The 15,382-nt window shown below is 47.8% G+C and overlaps 1 protein-coding gene across 1 annotated transcript; it reads left to right on the top strand.

Annotated features, from left to right (window-relative positions):
* Positions 1 to 12,274: 12,274 nt before the first annotated feature.
* Positions 12,275 to 12,796, top strand: LOC119448822 (microtubule-associated protein RP/EB family member 1). The gene has a single exon (XM_037712039.2). It carries the CDS (start codon positions 12,275 to 12,277, stop codon positions 12,794 to 12,796), a length of 522 nt encoding a protein of 173 aa, XP_037567967.2.
* The last annotated feature ends 2,586 nt before the right edge of the window (positions 12,797 to 15,382 follow it).

Genomic DNA, 15,382 nt, shown 5'->3' with positions numbered 1-15,382 from the left:
TAAGGAAATGAACATTTGTGGAATATATTTACTTTCCTGCTGTGAGAAATTTTATACGAGAACCTCTGCACATTGGACGTGCATGCTGCTTCTCTTGCTGTTACAGCCAAAATGAAAAGTTGTTCTTATGAACCACTTTGCAGCTTTGCATTGTGCACTTTTACTTGCAGTTAGCATCTATATGCTGAGCTATGGACAACAGCAAGACAAGTCAGGCAAACCACCATGTGAAACACTTTAAAGATTCTGGCTTAGGGCGCGTTGGTACTATATATAGTGCAAGACAGATCAGCTGCCTGTACAGCAGTGCTGTCAGCATTACGCGACTGCACCGCAAACCCTTAAATTTATATTTGTTTGACAGATAATGCATTCTAGTAGTTTTCATGTCGTATATGCATGGAAATGTAAACAAGAACTGGTGAAAAACAGCATTCTTTTACGTATATAGTGTATCTTACCACAAGGTAAGGTACACAGATATCTTGGTAAGCTACACAAGATATATACGTAAAAAACGCTGTTTTTCACTAATTGTTGTTTCACATTTTCATGCATATGCAACATGAAAACTACTATAGTAAATTATCTGTCAAGAAAATATAAATTTAAGGGTTTGCGGTGCTGTCAGCCGTGTCATGCTGACAGCACTGCTGTTATGTATGTCTACAAATATTCTGCGATGTCAGTTGAGTGTTGCTTGAACGTCACAAACGTACGTTGCCTGAAAGCTCAAGTGACAAAAGGCAACATCCAAATTACGTTGTCAGGAAGTTCTGTTAACGTTATGTTAACGTCGTGAGTGTGTTGCTCAACGCTGCCACAACGTTACGGCCTAACGTCTGGCGATCAAAAAAGAGGACATTAGGAGCATGTAGGCAACGTTATACACCGACATTTGTGCACATTCAGAGAACGTTACGGCAACATTTTCCGTTACTTGGGGTAGCATATAGCGCATCATTCAGATCTCGCACATTTTCTAGGATGTCTTGCTCTATATACGTAACATATCCTTCACTTCTCATCAAATCTGTGCGTTATGAATACATATCGTACATTTTTCGTGCAACTCGCATACAATTTTTTAAATAAGGAATTAACTTGTCAAGTATTAATTCGAAGGTCTGGACCGACCATAGCTGCTTACTTTTGCTTGCCAAACAGCGCAGATCCTCACTCGGCACAACCGCAGACGGTATTCCGGAACGGACGAGCCAAGTTTTTTCGGCTGTCCAGGTAGTCACAATATACTGATTTTGATGGATGGAGAAGAGTCGCTGGTTTCTGCCTCCCATGTGGGCGCATGGCTCAGCTCAGTTACAAGGTAGTCACTGTGCGTAAAAGTGGCTGAGAAAATCCTGTAGCCCCTTCCCACTTTCTCCTTGGGCAGGCCCTCCATATCCTGTCATTTGGCGGACCGAAGCCACGCATGAAATCTAGAGCACCAGTAAAACGAAAAAAAGGATTAATCAGGAAACACTCAATAATTATCCAATGGTTGTGTTGACATAGTGCCACACCAATTTTTTTGGTTTCAAAATATTATGCGCTATACGAAGCCGCGTCAAATGAACTGCCATGACTTCTGTTGCGCCCGCATAATAAAGTCACAAACAAACAAGTTGCCTAGCAGCTATTCTGTTCTCTATGTGGCCTACTGGTAGAGCACCCGCCTCGACTACGGAAGGTTGTGGGTTCGATTCCCACCACCACCGGGCCCCCACTGGTTCAAATGGGTGCACGCGTACCCCGGCCTGGCGTTCGGCTTCCTTCAGGGTTGATACGCTTGGGAAATTGGGCGAGTTGTTTCAAACTTATCACGGCAGCGAAAGTGGGACGGCGGCATAGAGAAAAAGAAGCAGGCAGCATGAGCGCTAATCCTGTATCCTTTAATTCTTTCTTGCCATCCTCCCCATTGCGCTGCCGTAGCAATAAAGTTAACTTTTCTACGGTCATGTGAAACGGGTCTAAACTGCGTCAGCAAAAGGCAAGTAAGTTGTTACAACGAAATCTATATGCAGGCTAAATAGCAGCCAGGCCGATTTTTTTCGTGCACAACCTCGAAAAACAGTATTTTTTTTTCACTCCGGTGCATGTGACGCCTTAGCTACACTAGAATGATGTATCAGAGCAAGAATGAAGAACGGTGCCTCACCTGCCATCTGCAGGTAAACAAGCAAACTTTGGTTGACTGTTTCTGCCAGAGCTTTAAAGCGAAGCTTTCTGTCTCACTGATTCGTCCGTGAGCGCCGGAAACGCACTTCAGGAAAGCCAACTTACAGAATGGAACTATCTGCGCACACGATAGAACAACAGCTGTGCATTATGCGCATACAAAAGAACAAAGGCGCACGACATACGTATCGTAGAACACTACAGCTAACATTCGCAGTTGTACCAATACGAACAATGGGAACTGCAACGCCACGCTACCCAGACCAACTGTATATATCTGCATTGCATTACGCGCGTCATGCAATGCATTCCCGGCCGTCACCACGGGTAGGCCGCGGATGCAGCGCAGGGTAGAAGGGGCTGCCGTACGCGAACGTAAGCGCGAGCGCGATCGTGCCCGTAAGGCCGATCCCATGTATCGGCAACGGCAGAGCCTCTGACCGTCTACCACAGCGATCACAAGGCAATAATGTGATAGTGTAGAGTCGCCCGTGAATGTGTGAGTGTAATCAACGGTTACATGATCTAAAATAAAGGCTGTGTAACTTAGCGAAATGTGTCTTTATTCAACTTCAACGTTCAAAAAATAAAATTCTAAACATGCACTCAAATCACATATGGATCGCGTCGGGTCGCTCAGCATTTCTTGGGTTCGTCGCATGGTCGTTGGCTTTGGACTTTAACTTTGATTCACTTTACATGGAAGAAAGCTTCGCGTTCAACCAAGTGTCTTGAAGAAAGGGGCTTTGATTTTTTTGCACCAAAGCAAGCAGCTGACATAATTCTTCCGGGAGTCAGTGCGCTTCTTGTCTGGCATCCAGTAGCGCACCTAGGATCTCTGCCAGGGGGGGGGGGGGGTGACAGCTTGCCAATACCATCTAATTAGCACTAATTTCGGTTTCTTCACGGGAAATTGTCAAAAAAATGCGCTTTTTGCGAGTGTGCAGACGATTGCGCGTCTTACATCTTAGTTGTAGTACTGAAATGCGTAATGAAACAAAAGGGGTTAAACAACAGGGGGCGGGTTAAGTTGGCCTCAGGGGGGGGGGGCGGTTACAACCCCCGAATCCCCCCCCCCCCGTCGTTGCGCCACTGCTGGCATCTTGTCCGCCGCCTCAACTAGGGATAGGGGAAAATTACGTAGTCGCTGTAGCCCCAAAATTACTAGAGCAGCTTCTTAAAGGGGTCCCCATATACCTGGTAGGGAAGCTACCTTAGAAGCCCATACGTTCGAAACGTGGCGGCTCATCGGCGGTTCATGGGGCTTAGTGCCATCTGTGTGAGGAGGGAACACTTCCGGCGGAAGGAAAAATAATGTGACGCCATATCCGTTAAAAAGAGAAGGGACGACATTTTAACTCTTAAAGGCGTGGAATTTGTTTTCGGAGGCCTGCCATTAGGGTTGTATATTCAAATGCTCCGCCATTCGACTTCATGGGCGTTCCGCGCTGAAAGCGCGGAAAGCGATGCAGGAAAAGGTCAGCCGTATATGGGTGTCGAAATCACATCGCTGCACAGAACATACTTTCTTTGGAGGTCGCCGAACGATTTGGTCTTAGAGCACTCGTCCTTTCGTCGGACGCCAAGCCCGTCGGCCAGCGCTGTCGCACGAAAACTAAACAAGTCCCTGGCGGTCGCAACTCACTACTTTTGACTGCACAGGTTAAGAAACAGTGAAACTACCCGCCTCACCAAATTCAGACAAACGTCGACAAGCAAAACAACACAACATGTGAGGGGGGCGTATTGTAACAGGTGAACTTTAGGAACGCGCCTTACTGCACACTCGAAGAGCTGAATTCCATTGCAAGTGGTAGCGGCGTCGACGCCCGCGGCTATTGATGGGCGCTCTTACGGTGGGCGCTGAAAAAAGGTATTTATTGATAATGATCAAGTAAAATAGAGTCGTGTATCTTTTCTCGCCATGCGTATATAAAATTGATTAGGAATGTCATTTTCATTGAATGAATGTAAGTGTATCTCGCTTTAATTAAAGAACGCTTTTTTTCTTTCCCAGTGTTTATTCTCTCCAAACGTAGTCGCGCTTCAATCGCTCCCCCCATAACCACCCTTGCTGATATCGGTGACAATTCGTTCTGAAGCGCTTTTCGCCCGAAGCTTCGCCAGGGGCGTGAACCTTCCTATACCTCCCATTGGTTCTCGTATAGCAGACGCTCAGTTGACGCTAGCGCCAAGGCGCACTTCAGTTAGGCCCTAGCGGACGGATGACGGTACTACGGCGGCGAAAAAAAATAAAAGCGGCACGATTTTCCAGACACATGCACTCAATGATCTTGTCTCTGCACTCGTACGCTTCTGCGCTTTTCAATTACTTGACTTGGGAACATTGTTCAACTGGCCGAACAAACGGACCACAGAGACAGCAAGGAACAATAACGGGCACAGACTTGCAACTAATGTTTATTCCACAACAACCACATATAAGTATACATCCGTGAAATACACCACTACGCGTGCGCGAAAAAAAACCTGTTTATGCAACACGCAACCTACCTACGCTCGTCAATAGACCTCATCTCGCAGTTGTGCAGATAAACTGAGATGTCGCTGACACAACTCTGTCCCTTCTTTCTTATATAGTACGCCTCGAGCAGGTCTCTCGCTCGGCTATCTCGGCAGCAACGCAAAGTCTTTACGTTAAAAACCTATCAACAGTCAACCTACCAACACTCAACGTAAAGTTGTGCCTTATATTCACAAAACCGCCCACAACTTAAAAAAAAGAAGGTTGTGAAACTATTGGAGCTGAGGTAGCGTTCTCGGCTCCCGGCAAGCTCCCTGGAATATGCTCGCGCCTAGAAAGAAGTACAGATATTTAATTTTTGCATTGAGTTAACATTGTTCTTTCATCTGCACCAGCTACCATTTGTATAATTTCTTAGTACTACATTTTTGCTACTTCACACAGTGATTTTGTTTCATTTATCGCGTTACTTATAGTTCGATATTTGTTCTTTCATGCTTACCCGCTAACAATGTATAATTTCTTTGTACTCCTTTCATCTTTTTGCTAATTTCCTGTATCCTCCCCTCACGCAATACTCCTTCGGGAGCCTGTGAGGTAACTGAATAAATAAATAAATAGGTTTCAAAGGTGCGGAACAAAGCCCACCAATTCCCACATAGATTGCAGTGTTGGAGTAGTATATCAGATACCTCTACCATGCGGCAAAGTCTATGTAGGCCAAACAGGAAGGTGCATGAATCTACGCTTGCGTGAGCATGAATTGTCAATTAGGAATAAAGCGAACGGGCACCTTCCTGTCCACTGCTTTCCGTGTAAGCCGTTAATGAAAAAACTAAAGATTTTGTGTTGCTGCCGAGATAGCCGAGCGAGAGAGCTACTCGAGGCGTACCATATAAGAAAGAAGGGACACTATTATGTCAGCGCCACCTCATTTTATCTGCAGATCAGCGAGATAAGGTTTATTGACGAGCGTAGGTAGGTTGCGTGTTGCATAAACAAGTTTATTTTTTTTTCGCTCGCACAGTGGTGTATGTCAGGGATGTACTTATATATGGTCTGTGTGGAATAAACATTAGTTGCAAGTCGGCGGCTGGTATTGTTCCTTGCTGTCTCTGTGGTCCGTTTGTTCGGGCAGTTAAACAATGTTCGCTAATATGTACCAACTCGCCCAACAACAAGTTCTTCTAACTACTCGACTAGGTTTGCCTTTAGGCCTTGTGCAAACTCCGGATATGCCTCGCTATCCTTCTTACCCATGCTTCGAAACCATTGCCGAAAAGGCTCGGCTGAAAGGCTGGTACTTCTTCAAAAGTCTAGCCTTAACCTTCGCGTAGTCCAATGCATCTTGCGCACTGAGTCTGGCGATTACTTTGGCAGCTTCACACGGCAACATAGACAGCAACCGCTGTGGCCATGTACTCGGAGCGAAGGTTATCTTTTCGCAAGTCCTTATAAAAATGTCCTAGGAACAACGCTATGTCGTTACCGACTTCAAATGGCTTTAACAGCCTGTGCATGCACTATATGATTCTGCCTTGCTTGATCGTTCCAGAGCCCTATCACTCGTTCGAGACAACTCTAAACGTTTACTTTCAAGCTCAAGTTGCAGTTTCATTAACTCCCGAGCTTTCTCGCATTCCTCTCTGCCCCTTCTCTCTCTCTTTCTCGCTTCTCAATTTTCTTAGAGTTCTAACCCAATTTCAGTGTCCTCCTCACTGGCCTATTCGGAAATCAACTTTAATATTTCCGATTTGATCATTTCCTTGTGTAATAAAAGGCCTCACCGACAACCAACAATTCATCTCTCGGCATTGTTCCCAAATCCATGATTGCTGTTTTACTACCTTGGTCCTGCTTGCTAAACCCAACTAGGTAACCCTAACTTACAATCAACAATCCAGCTTCCCTACTGTTCTAAATTGAACCACAAAATGAAGCCTAGAAATTGAAAGCAAAAACAAAGCACTCACCGGCAGACACAACACCACGTCCCTAGGTACGTCTCACTGCTGCCAGCCCGTTGTAATAGTTGGGTTCGGGCATATCGAAACGGGGTAGGTGGCCCATGCCGTTGTCCGCCTCATCCACGCTGAGGACTTTGTTGAAGGGAGGAACAGGTTCTCACCCAGAATGAAGAGTACTGGATTTGTTTACAAAATTTACATAGGAGTAGAGAACATTGCGGCTCAACAGTATAGCATGACTGAATCGAAGCACACCAGAAGAGCCGAAATAGGTCGCTTAACCCCTTTTGGTCCTCCCTAGATCCCTAGGCCAGGGAAATCTGTGGTCACACCTTCCTGAAACCGGAGCGCCCAAAGTTGCGGAATATTATATGATAAGATTGTGCACAATCTCCGGTGCCTTAATTCACTGAGCACAATCGGAGAAGTACCCTCGGACGGATACTGCTCACTGCCCCATAGAAAGGGGGGGACACTCGTAGACGGGTGGTTTCACGCTTGACTCAATTCGGCGCGTCGTTGCTCCTGGGATGGCCCAGCCACGGGTTCGTCTGTCGAACGACCTTGGCGGCTAGCAGGTCTGTCGATCGGCCTTGGCGGCTATCAGCGTCCGTGAGGAAGTGGCGTAGAACGCCCTTTTCCAGGCGTTTCTTGGTCCCAGCGTCGTGATCGGCGGCCGGGTGACATCCATCAACCACGCATTCCTCAAAACATGTCTCCCCATGATGTCGCCACTGGTCTTCCCTCGGGACGTATTGTTAGCTTCACAAAGCTGATTCGTCGCAGGAAAGCAGGAGAGCCTCCGAGTTCGCTGCCCCGCAAGCCGATCATAACAAACGCTAACTGGCGAATTATTCACGTGTGTGTTTGGTGACTTCGTTGAGTAGTGTACGCATTTCCATACAAAAATTAGAAATTACTCTTCTTGAGGCGACTATGACGGCACTTATTCGGCGATGTCATGTGTATTCATGGGTAGCAAGATCACCACAATGTGTGCCGACATCGCGGCGTGCTGAGTCGTTTGAGATATAAGTATGCACCATGTAACGACGTCTGCCTACTATTACCCGCCGCGGTGGCTTAGCGGCCATGTTGTTGCGCTGCGAAGAACGAGGTCGCGGGATCAAATCCCGTCCACGGCGGTGGCATTTCGATGGGGACGAAATGCAAAAACGCCCGTGTACTGTGCACGTTAAAGATCCTCTGGTGGCCAAAACTAATCCGGAGTAGAGCACTGCATGGGCTCGGGCTTACCCGAAAGCCCGGGCCGGGTGGGGCAGTTTTTTGAGGGGCTCGGGCCGCGCTCGGGCACGACATGTGCTTTTTGACCCGGGCCCAGGCCGTGCTTGGACTTTCTGGTGGTGTGCATGTAACGTCCAGCGAGTTATCCTCCCACGTCTCGACTCTGAAAAACATGTCTTTTTCGGTCTAGGGCCGGGCTCCGGCCTAAGGTAAAGGGGTAGCGGGCCGGGCCGGGCGTGTAACTTAGATTATTTCCGGGCCCGGGCCGGGCCCGGGTCTCACCATAAAGCTTTTAGTTGGGCTTGGGCGGGCAGAACGACGTAATACCGGACCCGGGCCGGGCCCGGGCTGAAAAATTCAGCCCGTGCAGTGCTCTAATCCGGAGTACCCCACCACGGCGTGCCTCATAATCAAATCGTTGGTTTGGCACGTAAAACCCCACAATTCATTCTGTGCCTACTACTGAGGCAGAGAAACAGTTATATGGCAAGGCTAGAATAAAAAAAAACGATTCGGATATCGCTTTTAGTCCACAAAATGAGGCGGCTACTTAACATAAGTTCTACTTCGTATAACTGGACTTCGTTGCGCTTGTCTGCGGGTCGCACCCTGGACGTCCGCGGACTGGGTTGTCCCAAACCTCGCTAACATCGTGTACACTCGGCCACAAAATATTGCGGGGGGCGCGAGCGCGGGGCGAAGCGGTCCTCCTCTCCTTCTAGCGGCGCACCCCTGGTGTCGAGACCGATGCTTGCGCGCATGCGCGTCCTTCCGTGACTGCAAGCGTGCATGTTTCCGCGCTTGTTCCTTGCGCGCCGGCGATATCAGAGTGTAGCCGCGAGGTGCGCTGTGGCGACTTCGACAGCCCGCGCCGCTGCGCGGCGCCTTTACGTGGCCAATCTTCGTTCTTTCTTTTTAAGAACGGGACGTTCTCCCGCAGTATACAGCGTGGCAGAGAAATGAACCTAGTATACGGGCTGGCAAAGACTGCGCTGGCTTCTCGCCCATACGTATGCCTTTAGGTGACAGGCGACACAAAAAAGTGCTGATCCCTGTCGTGTTTCGACAAAAAGCGGCCGCAGCGGAGCGGGCTGTCGAAGTCGCCAAAGGTGCGCCTCGAGGCTACACTCGGATATCGCCGGCGCGCAAGGAACAAGCGCGGAAACATGCACGCTTGCAGTCACGGAAGGACGCGCACGCGCGCAAGCGTCGGTCTCGACACCAGGGGTGCGCCGCTGGAAGGCGAGGAGGACCGTTTCGCCACGCGCTCGCGCCCCCCGCAATATATTGTGGCCGAGTGTACATGTCCACTCTCAGAAACCTGCGCTTTTCCTGTAGCTGTCACCGCTGAAGTAGCGCTCTGGCACCCGAAGAAAGACAAAATCTTTTTTTTTAATTCGGTGGGCTTGCCATGAGGCGTGCGGTGCAAAAAAAATAAATAAAAAGAGGCCATAAATAAATGCGTGCAGCCTTGTTTGATGCAGGACTGCAGCAATGAATTCGCGAAATTGTTGTTCGTTATACAACGTCATCTGGGACATTTGGCTTTAGGTTAGCTTGCCTGAGCATTTTGTGCCTAATGTCCGTATTGCCAGGGCACAGTCACAAGACACCACTACTGTCCACCGTAGGCACAGGTGCCGGGCACTTAGGACACGTTGTAGGTTTGTCACTTGCAGATCCGCCGGTGCAGGTGGCCGCAGGTGTCAGGGCCACCCCAGGCCGAAACCTCCGAAAAAAAGAAAAAGAAAATCGCAGTTGCGAACTCTAGCCACCCTTTCTGCAAAGTTTCCTCGTCTTCTACGGCATCCACAGCGGACCTTCGAAAGGGGCCGCTAGGTGGCCAAAGGTGTTGCCTAAATAGGCGGAGCACAACGCGTACACAGGCAGACAAGCTACGTTGTTTGGAAAGAGGGATGAACACGCTACTAAGCCGATACGTCCAAAGTGGTGCCATTCTTTTAATCGCGATTAGCATCTTCTTTGGAGTCTTCAGCCAGTTTGCAGTATGTCTGTCTGTTCGCATCTTAGCTCTTTAACGCCAACTTGGGTCATTGGCCATGTGCCGCTCTTACCTATCTGATGCGGACTTGGGTCACTGAGTATGTACCGGCGCTCTTCAGCGACAAAATGATCCTTTAAAATTTCACCGGAGTTGGGCAGACTGTAACCCGCGTCATTCATATTCAGAAAAACTTATCTGGATATATATATATATATATATATATATATATATATATATGCACACACGTGACACGCGCGGAGTTCGCGGCAGCGCCGCTAGACGGCTCAGCGTGTCCAGAGAGAGGCGCGAGCGAGGAGCGTGGCTGTATACACGCCCCATACATGATGCGCTTCAACGGCAGCAACATGGTGTCATAGTTTCTCACTATATCCTAGAGGGAAAACTGGCGCTGCTGCGCTGTGGTATCCATGGGAATGCGGTACATTGTGACTTCGGATTGGCATCGTTCTCGGAGAGCCAGAAAGCCTTGAAGACGCGCCTGGCTAGCACCATTCCGTCTGTCACAATGATTTATTTTCTGCTGAAACAGCACGTAAAAAGCTGTTTTAGCTTTATTATTACACAAAAACTTGTTTTTTTTTAATTTTGAGAGCTTACTATAGGATGTACAATTACATGAAACATAAAAAGTATCAGCTGGCCGCTAAAGTTGGAGGGCAGAGGACAAGATTCTCGCTCGCTTTGGAGCAACTTGTCTGTTCTTGTGGTTCTTTGCTTGATTCTGCATTGTAGGTGAGTAAACTTTATTGATAGATGTAATATGGGTGAATAAAAGCCTTTTATATAGATTTTACTTTAAGAACGCATTATTTGTGTAGCCATATATCCACGTTTTAGACGAAGCCCCGTACAACACCAGCCAACACAAGCCTCGCAGACACATATCCCATCATTCCCATGACGGCACATCGCCCTTTAAGAAACTCGCATAGACGGTGGCGCCAGATTGCCCTCTAGGTGTTATAGTGAGAAACTCTATGTATGGTGTATTGCTACATTGCTTCGATGCTAGTCGCATTAACGTCGACAGTCACATTGGGCTGCTTTCTGTAGAAATATTGTTTTTTATTTCCCGAATTTACTTTAGAACCTGAAAAAAAGAGAACCCAAAAAGGACATCAACGGAACAACTTTATTAGGTGTTATTGTGTCCGCTTCACATCGTTTACAAGCGTACTTATGCCTTGAAACGGGTATCAATTATTACATAATTACATAATTCAGCTGAGTCATTAGCAACTAATGGCACTTCAAAAAGTACTCTCACGATAAATACGAGCAATATGCCTTTATATTCAATCGCCTTACAAGTACCACTTTTATTAAAGCTACCCGCCGCGGTAGCTGATTGGATATGTCGTTGCGCGGCTGAGCTCGAGGTGCGGGTTGGGTCCCAGCCGTGGCGGCTGTATTGTACCGGCGGCTTTCAAACAAGAGAAGAACGTTTAATGCTTCCGCTTCGCGTTTTCACTATAGCCCGAAGTGTCCCCATTACAAAATCTCATTTGACCTCGGCACTATAGGCTTTAGCTGCAGGGCCTTTTTTGCGCTGCGTATAATTTTCCGCGTGAAACAAAATGTTTATCATGTTAGTTTACCTTTTAGTCTTCTCTATATACTCTTTATCTCACTCCAATTTCTGTAACTTGGAATTCTTTAATATAAAGGCCTTTTATATCCTATACTTCAACATCTCTTCGATAGCCCAAACTGAGTTAATTCGACTTCTCAACTGCAATTTATTCTTGTCTTTTGGCACGCTATGATTAATTTTTGCTTCTTTAGAATACTTCCTAGCCTTATTCCTACCACCCGAATCTCGGTGCATCTCCCGTAGTGGGTACGGGCCATACTTGAGGAAAATCATCATCATTACCAAAGGAACGACGCGTGCACCCGAAAGACCCGGCTGCAGTCGGCGAACGTGGACACGCCGCTCATTTCTTCGGTGGTCTTAAGCTCCCTCCGACTCTCGACACCATTGTCGAGGAAATCCGCTAGCCGCGGGCTCGAATTTCGCGTGCGTCAGCGGCCTCAACCGGCAACGCTAGCACCGCGCAGGCGCTCGCCCGCAGCCAGACTCCTTCCCGTCGCCACCGGCATCCACCCCCCCCACGAAGGCTCAAGATGGCAAGCGCGAAAAAGAAGATACCTTGCATCGACGTGTCGCCCGCGAAGGCCACAAAAGACACGGTGAGCCGATTAGAACTGTTCGCTTGGTTTAATAGGATTCTGGGCACCGCCATCTGGAAAGTCAACCACCTGGCATCGGGCGATGCCTATTGCATGATGATGGCTAAGGCCTTCCCGGGCTGCTTGCCTACAGGCAAGGTTATCTTGGAGGCAGTAACCGTACGAGAACGAATGAAAAATATGGAGTTGCTAGCGAGGGGTTTACAAGTTCTCGGTGTCAAGAAGAACGTAGACTGGGAACAACTGGCTGAGGGCCGCAATGAAGATAATATCAAGTTTGCCCAGTGGCTCAAGAAGCTAGTCGACGCGAACACTGGCGTAAACACATCGCTCATTGGCTGGAAGGAACATCAGACAAGGGCCGACGCAACGAAATGGAGCGGCCCACCGCAGGCTTCCGGGGGCACCCGCAAAACTCGAGCATGCACTGCTCAAAAACGAAACACTGTTCAACCCGCAGGTCTTTCGGTGAACGAACTAGAGAAGCAACAGACCGAACTTCAGGAGAAAGCTGACAAGCTAAAGAAGGAAGTTCAGAAGCAACGAGTGAAACTGCAGAGAATTCGGCAACTTTACCAAGAATACGAAGCTAAGCACGGAGCCATGGCGCCGCTTATGAGTGTTATGGAGATGACACAAACGGAGAACGTACCGCCGGTAAAAGGCTCGGAGAGCAAGTGCCGAGACAACAAAACTGAGTAAGCGACTGCCCCGAAAGTAGGCTGAAGAAAATGCATTCATCGAGAGTTTTTCTGTCTGCTTGCCTCATGACAAAATTGAAGGACATTCCATCGAGCGTGTGTGTGGTCGGCAACCCTAAGGACTGTTGTGTGTGTACTGAGCTTTTCTTTTTTTTTTCGTGAGATTGCTCAATCAAGGGCCATCGTTGCCTAAGTGTCTTGAGTTTCTCGTCACTTATATTTTGTCCTTTCAGTAAAAATAAAGCAAACACTTGTGCCCGACCACTTCTGGTTTATTTCTATAGCCTTACGAAGTTCGACCATGATTTTATTTCTTTTTAGTTTCGGAATACCACTTGTCTTTTTGCCTTTGCAAGGACAATGACACTAGAAGCCTGTAAAGAAATCGGTTCCTGGGCATGTTGGCATGAAAAGCGAGTGATGTTTTCTTCTCCTTTCTGGGGTTTTACGTGCCACAAGCACTTCTGATTACGAGGCATGCCGTAGTGGAGGGCTCCGCATTAATTCTGCCCACCTGGGGATCTTTAACGTGCACTACAGCTTAAGCAAACGGGCGTTTTTTTTTTCATTTAGGCTTCCATCTAAATGCGGCTGCCGCGGCCGGGATTCGATCCCGCGACGTCGTGCTCAGCAGCGCAACGCCTTAGCCACTGGACCATCGTGGCGGGTGCGAGTGATACTTTGTTTTTATAAAACATTGCACATCATTACATATTTCACCTGCAACATGGTTATTTCCGAATATCTTTGTGTGTAACGTACACAAAAAGAGGTTTGTTGTTAGTCATGGATCTCAATATCATTTGTTAAATACAATACCCCAGATTAAATTGGCATTTAGGGACACTTTATCGGCCAGCGCTCGCTGCAAAAGGCTCAGTCATAAGTGATTTGCCTTTCATGAAAACATACGAGATAATTTTTCAATTTAGACACAATTGCAAATATCAAGGTAGTCATTCCTACAAGCACGTCCACTTACTAGGCATCCCGATACTAGTACCAGCTGTGAGGTAACTGCACGCGAACGTCTGGCGACACGCTTTGGTGCTTCGCTTTATAATTTTCAGAAGCCTCCCTTACGCACTCCGGTATATAAATCTCAAACGCCAATTTCGCGGTATACGTATATTGGTGACGTCCGTTTTCAATTTGGTGACAGTCTCGGGATTCTTACAGAGCGCACAATGCTCTGAGCACGGACCGGCTTGCATTTCGTAATTTTAAGATGTTGCCTAAAATAAGTAACTGAAAGTCACTTAGTAAGCTTCAGATACTTAAAAAAATAGGGATTCAAAATTGCACAAATTTTATGTCCGACAGCGTGTATAACGTGTCATGGAAAAAAAATAAGCTTTAGTCCATAATGCAAAGCGGCGACCCGATAGCAAATCCAAGATTGTGGAGAGTGAGGGTTACACAGCTTTGTTTTTCGAGGTGGGACGCTCCGTGGTAATGAAGTTGCTGTTGCGGTTGTTGTCCTTGTTGTTATTGTCTAAAAAATTGGAGCCATGGCTTCTTTCTCTTTCCCATCCTGCGGCCTTTCGCTTCCTTTTTCTGACTAAGTTCTTTCAGCTAGGTGCTGCTTTATATCCAGCGGTAGAGCATTGTAAACATTTCATAACTATCCAGGTGGGTTATTCTCTGTTATAGCATCGGCAGAAGCGCAATATTATGCGCTGTAGGTCTTGCGCAGTTTCGTGAGGTATTCATAGGAGCAAAAATTTGCAGGTGCACGCGGAGCGACCTCCTCTCAATGAGAATAAAAGTTCATTATTGCGATTATGCGGACACTCCCGGCGCATTTCTGCCGTCGCCATCGCCGCCGTGAGGTTCTGTATACAGTACACGGGCGACAAGATCGTCGGAAGGAGATTATTGTTGAAAGGGGTGAAAGGTTGGGTTAAGTGCAACGCGGTAGCTGTCTCTCAATAGCGGACACCTCAACCGCGCTGCACAGGAGGATGGGGACTGAAAGGTAGGAGTGAGGAGAGAGAGATCGTGAGCTTAGCAGCAACAGGAATACCCAAAGCGCCGCAGGCGCGCGAAAGGAGTCAGTGTACAGACGGTCGGTCAGGCCAGTGTCGTCGGCAAATGACAGGAGAGCACGGAAGAGCTTCCCGTGTCTCGAGATGCAGCCCGAGGGGTGCAGCATATGCTGTGCCGACGAGCAGGGAAGGTTGTGCGCGCGCTCGCGCGCAGCGTCGAGAAGGCTGGGCACTCGCAGAGTATATTGACCCTTTTCGCGGAGCAGTTTGTTCTAGAGGAACGAGATGGCGCTTTCGGCGGCGCGCCATATGTTGCCTCAGCGAATGCGCACGAGTACCAAATCATTACTGCTAATTCTACCCTGCTACTGTGCGATCAGCTGTCGGAAATGCAACTGGGTGTTCGCTAATGCACTGTGCCCAATTCATGCTGCAAAATGTGTAACGATAAAAGGAAGACGTGTGCGGTAGTTCGCTGCAGAAATAGTCATTCGCATATATATTAAGGAATGGAATCAACCTGTTGTAATGCAGTGTTTTGGGCTTGTTGGTATGACATTGTGAGGCTTACAGCGCGTGAAAAGACAAGGACGAAGGAA

Source organism: Dermacentor silvarum, chromosome 1, assembly GCF_013339745.2.
Source record: "Dermacentor silvarum isolate Dsil-2018 chromosome 1, BIME_Dsil_1.4, whole genome shotgun sequence".
Classification (NCBI taxonomy): Eukaryota; Metazoa; Arthropoda; class Arachnida; order Ixodida; family Ixodidae; genus Dermacentor; species Dermacentor silvarum.
The sequence above is the reverse complement of the archived record's forward strand: the minus strand, read 5'-3'. Positions and strand labels throughout refer to the sequence as shown.